Genomic DNA, 15,678 nt, shown 5'->3' on the forward strand with positions numbered 1-15,678 from the left:
GGAAACTTCAGATCATGCAGAACGTGGCCGTGAGAGCCATCGTGGGGCTTCCCAGATTTGCCCACATTTCTACAACACTCCGTGGTCTGCATTGGCTGCCGATCAGTTTCCGGTCACAATTCAAAGTGTTGGTAATGACCTTTAAAGCCCTACAGGGCATTGGACCAGAATACCTCTGGAACCGCCTGCTACCGCACGAATCCCAGCGACCGATAAGGTCCTACAGATTTGGCCTTTTCCAGGTCTCGTCGACTAAACAATGTTGTTTGGCGGACCCCAGGGGAAGAGCCTTCTCTGTCTGGCCTCAGCCCTCTGAAATCAACTCCACCTGGAGATTAGAACTGCCCCCACCCTCCTTGTCTTTCGTAAACTACACAAGACCCACCTATACCACCAGGCATGGGGGAGTTGAGACACCTTTCCCCCAGGCTCTTTATATTTTATGTTTGGTATGTATGTGTTGTTTGGTTTTTAAATATGATAGGGTTAATATTAGATTTGTTTCGCTATAATATTGTTTTTTATTATTGTTGTGAGCCGCCCTGAGTCTTTGGAGAGGGGCGGCATACAAATCTAATAAATTATTATTATTTAATTATTATTATTATACTCTGAAAAATACGGTAACTTTTAAAATCTTCTGTGGAGGATCAAGTGGCACAAGTATTAAATTAAGTGAAATATATTTCAAATTTAAGTTCCCACCCGTTTATGTAACTGAACAATCAAATCACCTTTCTTTTTATATAACCGGACAGAATTATCACCTGACATTGCTAGAACCCTTCCCTCTTTTTGAAAGAAAAAAATCAGATATAAAGGGGGACTGAGTCTTTTTTTAGTTTTTTTATTTAGTTATTAAATGGAGCACCAAAATAAAATAAAAACATTCAACAATGTAAAGAGTCAAAATGTGAATATGAAACATAACTTTATAAGTGGTAGCATTAATTACTTTTTTTCAAATCAAAACTAGATGCACTTAACAACTGCAAAAAAATCATACATCGTAAACAACCAATAAGATTAATCATGGGTCCAGTTAATAATAACAGGCAAACCTACAGTGTTGTATATAAGTCAAAATCCAAACACTGCTGAGCTAACCAAATGAAATGGGCAATTACCATGAAAATAAAGCAATCTCCAAAATAAACTCATGAAATATATTTATATAAGGTTTAATAGTTACTCAACATAATAAAAAATGGTTTACAAGAAAGTAAACTAAAATCCAATGTTTTTCTGATGAAAATCTCTAGCTAAATAACAGATAAACATTCCCACCAAATGAAGTGAATATCTTGAGTTAGAACACAAAGCACAGTAAAACCTATGAATGAATTAAACTGTCTGTTTTGTACTGATCCTCATGGCTATGTATTCTATTAAAAAAAATTATTTCAAAGGAATGTTCTCATAGGTTTAGATCAGTATTACATATGTGGGCTGCAAGCATCTGGATATCCATGAGATGGCAGCAAAATGATACAGAAAACTGATGTATTATTATTTATTTTATTATTTATTTATTTATTTTGTCCAATACACAATAATATACAATGAAGCTTATAGAGATATAGTAGAGAAGAAATATAAGATATATGAGAGACTATAGGACAGGGGACGGAAGGCACTCTAGTGCGCTTATGTACGCCCCTTAGGAATCTGGAGAGGTCAATCGTGGATAGTCTGATCAATTCATGTTGTTGCTTTAAAGTCCATTGCCTATGTGCAGTTTTGGGGTATCTCTTTTCTCCAGGGTTGATCAAGGAGGAAGTCTGTTTTTAGGAAAGGTGGTATTTGTGGAATGTCACGTAATCAGTTGTTGGTTTGGTACCTCCAGAATATCATATCAGCCTTATCGTAGTTTGCCAGCGATAGACTTGATGCCATTCTGTCTCCACAGTACCCTGACTTGGACCCTGATTTAATTTGGATGCTACCTGGAAACTTGACATCTTGTCCCATAAAATTCAAATTTGTATGTGGGTCATCTCTTCTGCACTTCCTAGATTTGTGTAATGTTCCAAAATCTTCAGGCATTAAATTGTGGAGATCATACCACTCAACAACACATAAAACAGAAGAGTGAAGATATAGCGAAAATGTATTTCCAACTGATGAATTAAACACCTCTGAAATACATACTGTCTCTGGATGCTCCCTCATTCTTGCTCCTTGCTATTCATTAACATTCCTGATTTTTTATTTACGGTACTTTGAATGCCGGGATCCTTGCACCTAGTTGTTATAATTCTAGTTTAAGATATTTCATTATAGATCAAGCTGAGACAAAATATTTCTTTTTCTAAAATAAAATCTTTGAAACAAAACAATACAGTATAGAAAAAATACAGAATAACAGAGATGTAGGGGATCTTGAAGGTCTTCTAGTCCAATCCTCTGCTCAGGTAGGAAACCCCATACTATTTCAGATAAATGGTTGTCTAATCTTTTCTTTAAAATGTCCACTTCTGGAGGAAAGTTATTCCACTGATTAATGATTCTAACTTGGGAAATTTCTCCTTAGCTCTAGCTTGCTTCTCTCTTTGATTAGTTTACATCCATTGCTTTTTGTCCTGCCTTCAGGTGCTTTGGAGAATAGGTTGACCTCCTCTTCTTTGTGGCAACCCCTTAGATATTGGAACACTGCTATCATGTCATCCCTAATCCTTCTTTTCATTAAACTAGACATACTCAATTCCAAATATCTTAAGTATGACGAGGGGTGGGTTCCACTTACCTTTCGCTACCAATGCGATTCTACTTCTGCGTATGTGTAGAAGGACATTTCAAACCAAAACACAGCTGAGAAGCCATCCAAACCAGGAAGAAAGTGCTGATTCTACACATGTGCAGAAGGACATTTCAAGCCAAAACACTACCAAAAAAATTATGGTGGCACACACGGCCTGGGAAAGATGGCTTTGGAGCCGTCACGCCTAAATTGCATCATCAGTGAGCTGCTACTGAAGCACCTGTACTGTACAGCACAGTAGGAACCCACCTGAGTATGACTAAATTGAGTTGCTTCATTGTAATAATCAACTCCCTTCTAGGGTCAGCAGATTTTATCTCAATTTTTATATCTTCTTTTTTAAAAAAAAATTTTTTATTGATTTTTAACAAATTTCATATCACACAACATAAAACAGTGCATAGTGAATTGTGCCCACCACCCAGACACACACACATTCCCCACCACCAAATTGGGTGTGTTGCTTGTATAGTCCACTTAACCCAAGAGCAATATATCTGTTTACATATTATAGAGTGATTCCAATTTATTTCTTGTAGCTTGGTCTCGGATTCTGCTCGTCATATATCGTCTTACCTTGTCCCACCGTCCCATCAGCTGTCCCAACTCAGTTTCATTATCCGAAATTATTCTTTTTTCCATAATTTCAAATTGAATATGGAATTTTTATATCTTCTTAGTCCATGAAAACTCTATAAAAATGTATTACGTTGTTAAAAGATTCTAAATAAAACCAACACAGCACATAAATGTTTTCTTGTTATTCATTGTGTAAGCAGTTGTTGATGGTTTTTAAGATCACCAACTATCCTCATAGGTTGCTGAAACAAGTAGGATATTAAATTGTCTCATCCATATTTAATCATTATTCTATTATTATAAAATTAAGATTTATTTATCTTTTTATCATACTTTTCCACTCTAAGAACATCTTGTTAACTGAATGTAATTTCCTAAGCTTTTCATTTTCAGTTAGGATGTTAAAACAAAAAGCTAAAAAAAAAAAATTGATGAAAGGTGCTTGTCTTCTAGTAAAAAAACCCATGACTTGCATCTGGTTGAATTTATCATGGATTTTACTCATAGGTAAGAAGGCTATGCATGATCACTCCTTTATTGGGTAATTATGCTCTAAACAAAATACTCATAAATAAAACTAATTTTAGTTTGAAGTTATACTATAAAATCATCAAATGCTAAAATGGTATTGCATGCCTGGTTTCTTATTTACTAAAGAAATTATGCCTGTCTGCTTTGTATTCTTCAGGTTAAATCTGGAATTGTTTGCTGCCAAAGATGTCATGAAACTTCACGTCAGGGTCCTCAATTTAAAGGAAAACATTGCTTTCTTGGCTCATGTCCTTGCCAGCACCAGCCATAGTGGATTCCCAGTGGTTTACAAATCTAAACCAGACCAGCCCAATGTGTTTCTGGGAACAATTACAAGGTAAGACACTACATTTCTCCTGAAAGTAGCCCCTCGGGTCAGTGTTTAGAATTTAACACAGTATATTATGAATATACCTGCAATCTACAACTGTGTGCTCTTGAAACAACAGTGTATATAGCTTTATTCAATATTGGACACCTAGGGGTTTTTGTGGGTTACTCTGAATTACTGCGCAATATGACATTAGAAACAGAATAAAATCTTATTTATTTATTTATTTATTTATTTATTAATAGAGTTGAAAGGGACCGTTAGGTCATCGAGTCCAACCCCCTGCCTGAGCAGGAAACCCTACAGCACCCCAGCCAAATGGAAGTCCAATCTCCTCTTGAAGGTGTCCAGAGTTGGGGAGTTCACCACCTCCCCTGGCAGGCAGTTCCATTGGTTGATCGCTCTGACCGTCAGGAAGTTCTTCCTTATTTCCAGGTTGAATCTCTCCTTGGTCAGCTTCCAACCATTGTTCCTCGTCCGGCCCTCTGGTGCCCTGGGGAATAAAGAGACCCCCTCCCCACCTTACTCTGAATTACTGCGCAATATGACATTAGAAACAGAATAAAATCTTAGGAACTTGAAGGCATTCCAGAAAAAGACAGAAACATTTATGTAGTCAAATGTCTCATAGCTGAAGTAAAACTGAAAGGAGAGGAAATCAGCAGCCACCCTTCTTATTTTTATCCAAGTCCATTTTTTAAAAAGACACAGTATATCAACATTCAAACTGGCATTGACACAATTGAGAGAGTCTAGAAATACTTCACAAGAAGAGTCCTTCACGCCTCCTCTTGAAACCTTACTCCTCTAGACTTTGAATACTACAGTTACGGTAGATAATTTACAACTACGTCATCTCCGAACTGATTTAACTGTCGTTCATAAGATCATATACCATAACGTCCTTCCTGTTAGTGTCTACTTCACCTTCAACAACATAAGAGTAATAGATACAAACTAAATGTAAATCGCTCCAAACTTGACTGCAGAAAACACTTCAGCAACATAATGATCCATGCCTGGAACTCACTTCCTGACTCTAACTCCAAAATCTTCAACCTTAAATTATCTTCTGTTGACGTCTCCCCTTTTCTAAGAGGTCTGTAAAGGGCTTGCAAAAGCGCACTATTGTGCCTACCATCCCTGTCCTTCTGTCCTATAATCCTTTTTATCACTTCCTTATACTTTGTTATGTTAATACAAACTATAATTCTATACTTGTTTGACAAATATAATAAACAAACAAACAGCCAGCAAAGGAAAGTCTGAATAGTTAGGATGGCTAGTCCCAGTATGGCTGCAAGAATTAAACAGATATACTTTAAGAAAAATGAAGAAAAATGGCAATACTGTACTTGTGGATTTTGTTGTAGGAAAGGATCACAAAAAAGTTTGTGTGCTATAGTTGATTTTCATTGTTCACCACTTGTCTTTGCACAAATGCCACCATTATATATTTGTGCCTGATGATCCAACTTATCAGTCAAGTACATAATTTATAGAAATTGATCGTCTATTTCTTTTACCACTACATCCCCAATGCTCATGGTTATCAGGAATTCATATAAAAAATGATAATTTTAGGGCATTTCTACATAAGCAGATTCCTTATTAGGAGAGTCTAATGATCTCACGGTGAAAATGAAGCATATCTAGAAGAGGGTGGTTATCCAAATATCAACCAAATATAACTGCATATGGGACATCTACTTCTGCAGACAACCAAACAACCAGACAAGAAGGAGTGGCTGTGGGTTTTGCCTACCAAGGACAATTCCATCTGTCCACCCATTACTCTGGGGGGGGAATTACTGACCCCCTCAGAGAGGGTTCATAACTTGGGCGTCCTCCTTGATCCACAGCTAACATTGGAACACCATCTTTCAGCTGTGGCGAGGAGGGTGGTTGCCCAGATCTGCCTGGTGCACCAATTGCGGCCCTATTTGGACAGGGAGTCATTGCTCACAGTCGCTCATGCCCTTATTACCTAAATTACTGCAATGCTCTCTACATGGGACTACCTTTGAAAAGTGTTCGGAAACTTCAGATCGTGCAGAATGCGGCCGCGAGAGCTATCGTGGGGCTTCCTAGATTCGCCTACGTTTCTACAACACTCCGTGGCCTGCACTGGCTGCCGATCAGTTTCTGGTCACAATTCAAAGTGTTGGTAATGACCTTTAAAGCCCTACATGGCATTGGACCAGAATACCTTCAGAACCGCCTTCTACCGCATGAATCCCAGCGGCCGATAAGGTCCCACAGAGTTGGCCTTCTCCAGGTCCTGTTGACTAAACAATGTCATCTGGCGGGCCCCAAGGGAAGAGCCTTTTCTGTGGTGGCCCCGGCCCTCTGGAATCAACTCCCCCCGGAGATCAGAATGGCCCCCACCCTCCTTGTCTTTCGCAAATTACTGAAGACCCACCTATATTGCCAGACATGGGGGAACTGAGACACCTCCCTCAGGCTCTTATATTTTATGATTGGTAAATATGTGTTGTATGGTTTTTTAACTATTGGGGTTTTATATTTCTTTTAATATTAGATTTGTTTTACTATTCTGGTCTTTTACTATTGTTGTGAGCCGCCCCGAGTCTTCGGAGAGGGGCGGCATACAAATCTAATTAAAAAAAAAATTAAGATGTCTTTCCCTGTCAGAAAATTAGCATTGACATGACTCGCCCAATTGCTACTCGTTGGCCTGCAAGTACTTAAGGTGTCTTATCATCTTACTTTCATGCCCAAAATACTCAACTTTCCCCTGGGGGAAAAAGTTTGCATACTCTTACACACCACAGCTCTTCTTCTTCAGTATCTGAAGCCTTAATTAGCTCTAGGCCAGTTCTGATCTGAGGTTACTGTAGAGGAGAAATGTGCTGTTATCTTGTCTATTGTAAATCATTTAAAACGTATTATAGCACACCGATTTTGCCTGCCTCCACTTGTAGAAATACAAAATAGCTATAACACTTTCGATTCAGGTCACTTTTAAACCAATCAGGGATCTAGGATTTTGCCCCCTGCCCCCAATCGAATATTTGATGTTGGTAGAACAATGCTGATACTGTGATTGCTATATGGATGGAAGTTAATTTATCTTGGTAAACACTACAATTGCTTGCAGAGGAATTTTAATGCAAAATAAAACATTTTTAGGCATTGTTGTTTTTTTCCCCCAGCACATCCATGGCAGGATTAAGTTAAGTAAGATGAAGCATATATTAAACATAGTAGGATGAAACTCAAGCTCTGGGTCCCCAGGGGAAAAAAATTAGTTTCCATTCTGAAAATGGATGAAGTCATCATAGCCACTTCATGGGCTTTCGTCTTCTCTTTTCCTCTTTAAAAATAAAAATGCTTTACATCAAAGCTGCCAAAAATGTGTTCCAGAGCTGCCTTTGACCCACTAGTGTAGGTGGGTCCAGACATTTTAGCCCTTCCCTTTTGCATTTTTTTAATAGGAGGATTTTAAAGAATAGAATCAATTGCTTAAGTTCCTTAAACCCACTTTTAGACATAGTACACATGGTCTATCATGCTCCTTAGGCCAATGTAAGTCACACATACTTTCTTTACACTTTCAGAGTTGAAAAGGTGCTGCTTTAGATGTGGCAGATCAAATTATCATGCACGGTCCTTTAGGAAGTTGAGAGAATAACAGCTTTTGAGGAAAGTTTTGCATTGCTATGGATGTATGGGAAATATGAGCTGACCCAAAGCACAGCAATGAATTTATGTGGACATAAATCTGTGACAGAGAAAATGTACCTTGTAAAAGAGAAAGTAGAATGGATTGGAATTATACTGATCCATAGTATTGGGGAATACAAAAGTTTAAAACAATTAGATATTATTACAATTAGATATCACTTTAAATATTCCAACTTGAAGGCGGTAGAAAAAAAGATCAAATTATTCATATCATTTGAACGTTTTAAGCAAATAAAAAATTATTCATTAAACTTAGAACTATTTGATTTAAATTCAAGCTATCAAATTTATACACGTTATATATCATTTTTGAACATATCTACTGTATATCATGCATAATATATTGATGAAGTTACTTTACTCTTTGTACATATGCCAAAGTTTTGCATTCATATTTTATAAAATCACATTATTACTTCTGCATAGACATGGGTTGACATGAACTTAATTCCCATTGATTTATTTGTATGCCACCCTTCTCCGTGGACTCGGGGCGGCTAACAACAGTGGTAAAAACAGCATGTGACAATCCAATAGTAAAACAGCTAAAAACCCTTGTTATAAAAACCAGTCATACATACAAACATACCATGCATAAATTGTAGAAGCCTAGGGGGAAAGAATATCTCAGTTCCCCCATGCCTGACAACAGAGGTGGGTTTTAAGGAGCTTACGAAAGGCAAGGAGGGTGGGGGCTATTCTAATCTCTGGGGGGAGTTGGTTCCAGAGGGTCGGGGCCACCACAGAGAAGGCTCTTCCCCTGGGTCCCGCCAAACGACATTGTTTAGTTGACGGGACCTGGAGAAGGCCAACTCTGTGGGACCTAACTGGTCGCTGGGATTCGTGCGGCAGATTGATCTGAATGAGACAAGTTCAGTAAACCTAGTTTGGTTCAAACTCAATGTCTGAAGAGGCCAGCTGACATTCTTAAAATGTTTTGACTTTTGTCTAATTGTTGCCTCCATTAAATGTTATTAAGACGTGTCTGAAAAATTACAGAGCGTACACTTCCAATAGTTAGTAAACTATAGAGTCTGAACCAGGTTGAATATGTTACATTAAATAAGCTTAACCCACTCATTTATTTCCCAGCTGTCTGCTGAAATAAAACAAGAACTGATGTTAATAAATAATTGAGCCAAAATGATTGTCTCATTCTTTCCCTGTTAAATTTTCCATAGCATTCTAATTTCTATAATGGTAGAGAGTTCAGCTATTTGGATTTTATATTTATACACCCTATATCAGTGATGGCGAACCATTTTGTCCTTGCGTGCCAAAACGAGTGCGCGCGTATGGCGTGTGTGTGCCATACTTTTATAAGACTGTATTACTATTCTTCTTCTCATCCTTCCTATCTTTTCCCACTAATGACTATAACCATGTTGCCTGTATCTTTACAATTTATATTGTTTTATTTGTTTCTTAGTATGATTTGATTGCCTATTAGTAACCTATGACTATCACTAAGTGGTATCTTATGATTCTTGATGAATGTGTTTTTTTTTTAATGTATACTGAGATCATATGCACCAAATATAAATTCCTTGTGTGTCCAATCACACGGCTAGTAAAGAATTATATTCTATTCTATCCATTCAAATTCAGGAACTCTTACACAATTTGATAGTAGTGTGGAAATTAGTTGTTTAGCAAAGTGATGGTATTTGGGAAAAAATGTCCTTGTATCTAGTTGTTCTGGTATGCAGTGCCCTATAGCATCGTTTTGAGGGTAGAAGTTGAAACAATTTAAACCCAGGATATGAGGGGTCTCTAGATATTTTCACAGCCTTCTTTTTGACTTGTGCAGTATACAGGCCCTCAATGGAAGGCAAGTTGGTAGCAACTGTTTTTTCTGCAATTCTAATTCTTTTGAAGTCTGTGTCTGGAACCAGCACTAGCCTTTCAAAGGTTTTAATAACTACAGATGTCAGAGCAACCGGTCTGAAGTCATTCAGTTCCTTGATGGAGGGTTTCTTGACACCAGGGGGATAGTAGAGCGTTTGAAGCAAGGACATAGCACATTGCTAGTGATTTATTGAAGATAAATTAGACAAATTTAGCCACTATTGTTTGGTCTGCTAACAATCCTAGTAAGATGTATGTGATTACTGCCTATATTCTTAGATATGAAAAAGTTTCCTTGGAACCATAGAACCCATTTGCTTATCATGATTATATTACTTCCATTGAACTGTATACAGTATTTTACCAACCTATGTCCTGAAGAAGTTGGGAAGTTTTCACTCCAGTCCGACAGCAAAGTAAAGTAGGAAGATTCTGATTGGTTCCCTTCTGAATTGGCTCCCTATTTTTGTATACGGCTGATGGAAGTTACTCCCTGTAATCGAATAAAGAGATGAAGTCACTCCACCAATCTCCTGTCTCTTCAGTATTGGAACTCAACAGGAAATTATGTTTGTGATTGCCTTTCAATAGAAGAAAACATTTTACATTTATTCAGTAGTTTTTGCAATAACATTTACAAAGCAAAATAAAATTCATTGGAAACCATATTAAATAGCTGGCTATGAAATATGACTGTCACTTTAGCCACAATTTTATAATTTTTATTATTTAAGCAAATTCTCATTTTCCCTGCTTTGGGGGCCCTTATCCTGGCTAATAAAAATTGGTATACGGGCTAACAATTTTGCAAAACAGAAAAAAAATTCTATACATTGGCATTTGCAAAATACCAGACATTTCTATTTCCAATTCTGGTATTTATTTGTTTGTTTGTTTGTTTGTTTGTTCGTTCATTCATTCATTCATTCATTTAATTTATAAGGGATGGATTTATACTAGTAAAACAACATCATTTATGGCAAGTGATGTTGTTTATTCTTTTAAAAGTGAAATAAACAAGCATTTTAGAATCCTTCTCTTCTCCTGGCTATTTTTCTTAAATCAAACCTTGAAGTGTTATTACAATAATTACTGGATTTGTTCATTCATTATTTCCAGGTATTTGTCATAGTTCATTATTATAAAAAATATTTGCAGGTTTAGTTTTCTTTGCAGAATCGGTGTTGCTTTACAAAATATATGGTATCAAATTTCTAATGTGTGAATTCCAGCAACGTTCTTGAAGTTTTTACACTACAGATTTGGCAATGAAAAAAATTGTGTATTCTATCCAGAGAAATTATACAGCAGGAAAAGAACACATGAGCAATGAGGGAAAAGACTGTGAAGTTTCTTGAAGCTAAATAAACAATATTTATCATATTTTTTGGTAGTATAAGATGCACCTTTTCCCACCTAAAAGAGGGTGAAAATTTGACTGTGTCTTATACACCAAATGTAACCCTGTCTAGCCTCTCAAATGGGGGTTTCAGAGGCTGAAAACAACCTGTGAAACCTCCATTTCAGAGGCTTTTTTTCCAGCCTCTGAAACCTTTAAGAGGTTTTAGAGACTGGAAAATTGCCTCTGAAATGGAGGTTTCACAGGCTGAAAAAGCAAGGTGCAGAGCTCACATCCAATGAACCTGTTGCTAAATTTCACCTCTGGAAACATCTGATTGAGAGTATTCAGGGAGGCCATCCTACCCCCAATCAGCCTTTTTCTTATTTTCCTGCCCAAAAACTATAGTTCGTCTTATACTCCAGTGAATCTTATAGTCCAGTGATGGGCTGCCAAAATTCTTACTGCCACACTTAGTTTGAGGCTTATTTTGTGGGTGTGGCTTAATGGCCATGTGACCAGGTGGGAGTGGCTTGACAATCATGTGACTGGGGGTAGCTTAAAGGTTATGTGACTGGGTGGGAGTGGCTTACCAAGCGAGATAATTTTTCAAATAGGTCCTTGGACTCTTTTCAGCTGATTAAGTCAAATTATTTGAATAGCCAGAAAAAGGACAAATGATAGACAGCATTATTTGTTGAGGAGCACAGTAACATCTTAAGGTTTTGTACTGAACCCACAAGGTTCAGTATGATAAGATTAGGCAAGCAGCTCAATTTTCTTTAATAGCTATAAAAGTTCAGTTCTAGATAATGATTGAAATGATTAAAGCGATTATGGGTAAAACTATTTAATTATTTCCTATTTTAAAAGTAATTAAGATCATACAAAGGTACTAGAGAAGATAGGACAATAAAAAACTATTAAGTATTCAATAAATAGTGCATAAACTTACTATTCCCACTGCGTGTTCCATTCCCCCCCCCATGTGCCAGTAACAGCACATTACTGTCTAGAATTAATTTTTAATCTTTACCTGATCTGGTGCTAATACTTACCATTTAATCATAACTACATCGATATCTAAATTTCATTTTTTATCTAATATTGGATTTGTACTCTGTGTGTTGTATTGTTGTTGTTGTGAGCTGTCCCGACTCTTCGGAGAGGGGCAGCATACAAATCTAATAAATCTTAAATCTTAATCTTAATCTTCTATATAATACCAAAACAGTAAAACTTCATGTGATCACAGTTTGCTTTCTTTGTTTGGAGAAATCCTTCTACACATACCTACTCAGTTGCAACAGAGAATTAAAACTAGGAAGGAGGTGAGAGAGAAGGACCAAAAATATGACAGAGATAGAACTTGATGGTTTAAAGATTATCCAATTGTAACCATAGTCTTGAACTAATTCCTCAGTAGATAAATCAGTTTTTTAAAAATAATCTGTATTAGTGATGGCCGAGCAGCTGTATTTAGTAAAAATAATGACACTATTGCTGTGAGAAACATTTTTACAATGATCCATGGGAATACTAAAACCAAACTACATTGTTTAGCTAAAACATGCTTTCCATCCAGTAAAGTGCATGTTGCATAATTAAAAGTAAATTGAAGACATTATAGTTTAGAAAATATGACAAAGTTGAAAACTTAAAGCTGCATTATCCTTCGAGACAGAAATAACTTATTTATGTCTATATATTTACTGGCTGATTTTTAGTGATTTCTTTTCATTGACAAAGAGAATTAAAAATTTACTAAGCCAAAATGATATGAGGCCAATTTGTTTCAGAACTGTAAATGAACGCTTTGGATATGTGCTTCTTGAGAAAAAACGAAAATAGAGTTGATATGTAGGTCACAGTTCTTGTTACATTAGTGTTGGATGATCCCATAATTTTTTTCTTCCTTCAGAAACTGTTATTGATCTTCACAATATTTTAGGAAAAAGAGAGATACTCATGATTAGTAACTTAAATAGTACAATAATTTTGCAATTAACTAAAGTTAACAAGGGGAAGATGTCTGACCATTCTGAACCTCTTATATAAATAACTAACATCTCATAAATATTGATGGAATTGCTTTCTGCATAATATCTCTTCTAAAGAAAAACAGATGAACAAATCAAAACCAAATAAATAATTATGCATGCATTTTTCATTTGTTGAATGTAATCTCACAATATCTTCTCTGAATTGTTTCAATTGCTGAGTACAGAAAAAAAAAATCTGGTAAGAACTTTCAAATTTATTGTATTCTTATGTCTACATATAATTTATTGCATCAACGATTTAAGTATATTATGAATAGATTTGGGTCATAATTAACAATACCAAGATTTTGTATTTAAAGCAAAGCTTTGGAATATATGCTATCTTTTGTAGCACAATCCAGCCCAAGCAGGGGGCTGGACTAGAAGACCTCAAGATCCTTTCCCTCTCTGTTATCTTATTCTGTTTTAAATATTGAAACAGTACTGTTTTATTGTGCTATTTTATTGTGAGTTGGACTAAGGAGAAATTTCCTAAGGGTGAGATCAATCAAGTTGGCCATGTCCTCCCAGTCACATGACCAAACCATACCCACCAAGCCACACCCACAGAACCAGTAGGGAATTTTTTTGGATGTCATCACTGGCAAAGGTCTCAATTCTTTGACGCTCAGCCTTCCTTATGGTCCAACTTTGACAACCATACATTGCAACTGGGGAAAACATTTTTCTTGTTGTTGTTAGTTGCGAAGTCGTGTCTGACCCATTGCTACCTCATGAACAATGTTCCTCTAGGCCTTCCTGTTCTCTACCATCGTCTGGAGCAGTGTTCCCTCTAATTCTTTTTGGGAGTGGGCGGAAAAGTATAGTGTCTGAGCGGCAGTCCCTTTGGGACTGGGCGGCACAGAAATAATAAACAAACAAACAAACAAATAAAAAACCCACCCTGTTTTGCCTCAGAGAATTTCAAAATAAAATACTGTACTGTGTGTCTATAACAGTGAGCTCATAATAGGGCAACTCTATCAATATCAAAATGCCACTGAAATAGTTGAGCTAGTTTCAAACTAGATTTTGATTTTCTTTCTCTCTTCCTTACTCCCATTCTTTTTCTTTCTCTTTTCCTTCCTCTCTTTTTTCTATCTGTTTCTCTCTCTTCCTCTCTTCCTCTCTCTCTCCTTCCCTCTCACTCTTTCCCTCTCGGCTTCTGGGTAGGTTTGGAAAACTCTGAGTTGATGATGATTTTTAAGTGAGCGATTGCTCACTGCTCAGCTTAGAGGGAACTATGGTCTGGAGTCCATTTAAGCTCATCCTACTGCTTCATTTATGAATTTATTTATTCATTTATTTCATTCATTTAGGGGAAACCATAGCTTTGACTATGCATACTTTTGTTGGCAGAGTGATGTATCTGCTTTTAGTATGCTGTCTAACTTTGCCATAGTTTTCCTCCCCAGGAGCAACTGTCCTTTAATTTCTTGGTTGTAGTTCCCATGTGCAGTAATCTTGAAGCCCAGGAAAATAAAATCCGTCACTACCTCCATTTCTTCCCCATCTATTTGCCAGGAATTGAGGGAAAAGATATCATATGAGGGACCACAGTTGAACTAGTTACTGGTTATTGCAGTATTATTAGCATCTGGGTAACCAGTAAATTGGTGTGAATTGGACATTTTTATTAGACATACAAACTTTATTTATTTATTTATTTATTTATTTATTTATTTATTTATTTATTTATTTATTTATTTATTTATTTATTTATTTATTTATTTATTTATTCCAATACACAATGAGAGGTTTAGTGGGTATATATATATATACACACGTAGTAAAATACATGATCAAGGTTATAGAGGAGATACTCATAGTAAAATATATCTATGAAAGAATAGAAAAAAAGATATAGCGATAGAACATATCAATGAAAGAATAGAAGAAGAGATATAGGAATAGAAGAAAGGAATAGGAGATATAGGAGAGCGATAGGACAGGGGACGGAAGGCACTCTAGTGCACTTGTACTCGCTCCTTATTGACCTCTTAGGAATCTGGATAGGTCAACTGTAGATAATTTAAGGGTAAAGTGTTGGGGGGTTTGGGGATGACACTATGGAGTCATTATTGTGCCATAATGTTGTTGTGCAGAAAAATTCTTACTATGTATATATTTTGTAGCTGGTTTGAAACAATCTCTTAAATTTTCTATCATTGTAATGTGCAACAGATAAATGGATTTTTTTTCGCAAGGGTTGACACAAAAAACATTTCCCAAGCTTAAAGTTATTATCTAATGCAAGAGTTGGAAGTAATAGGGTGCTATTCTAATTGGGTATCTGATGTTTATTTTGTAAAGGCTATACCATGAAATGAAAATGCTGAAACACTTTGCCATGCTATTTTGTAAAATATACTTTTTCCTAAAGAGATTTTTTTTTTACTTTCTAAATAAATAAAGAACAGAGGAACAATTTCCAGTTCAATATCTGATCTCTACAACTTTCCGTTAACGTGAAAATATAGCGAAACATGTTCAGGCTGTTGTTATAAAAACCTGAAGATGTGATAGGAAGGATATATGC

The 15,678-nt window shown here is 36.3% G+C and overlaps 1 protein-coding gene across 1 annotated transcript in view; it reads left to right on the top strand.

Moving 5' to 3' along the window:
- LOC139165466 (chloride channel protein C-like) overlaps positions 1-15,678 on the top strand; it is a 68,347-nt gene that overhangs the window by 46,184 nt on the left and 6,485 nt on the right. The window contains exon 14 of the mRNA XM_070748641.1: positions 4,029-4,208. Within this exon, the coding sequence (XP_070604742.1) occupies positions 4,029-4,208 (180 nt within the window). The remainder of the gene's footprint in view (positions 1-4,028; positions 4,209-15,678) is intronic.

This window comes from Erythrolamprus reginae, chromosome 3, assembly GCF_031021105.1.
Source record: "Erythrolamprus reginae isolate rEryReg1 chromosome 3, rEryReg1.hap1, whole genome shotgun sequence".
NCBI classification, from domain to species: Eukaryota; Metazoa; Chordata; class Lepidosauria; order Squamata; family Dipsadidae; genus Erythrolamprus; species Erythrolamprus reginae.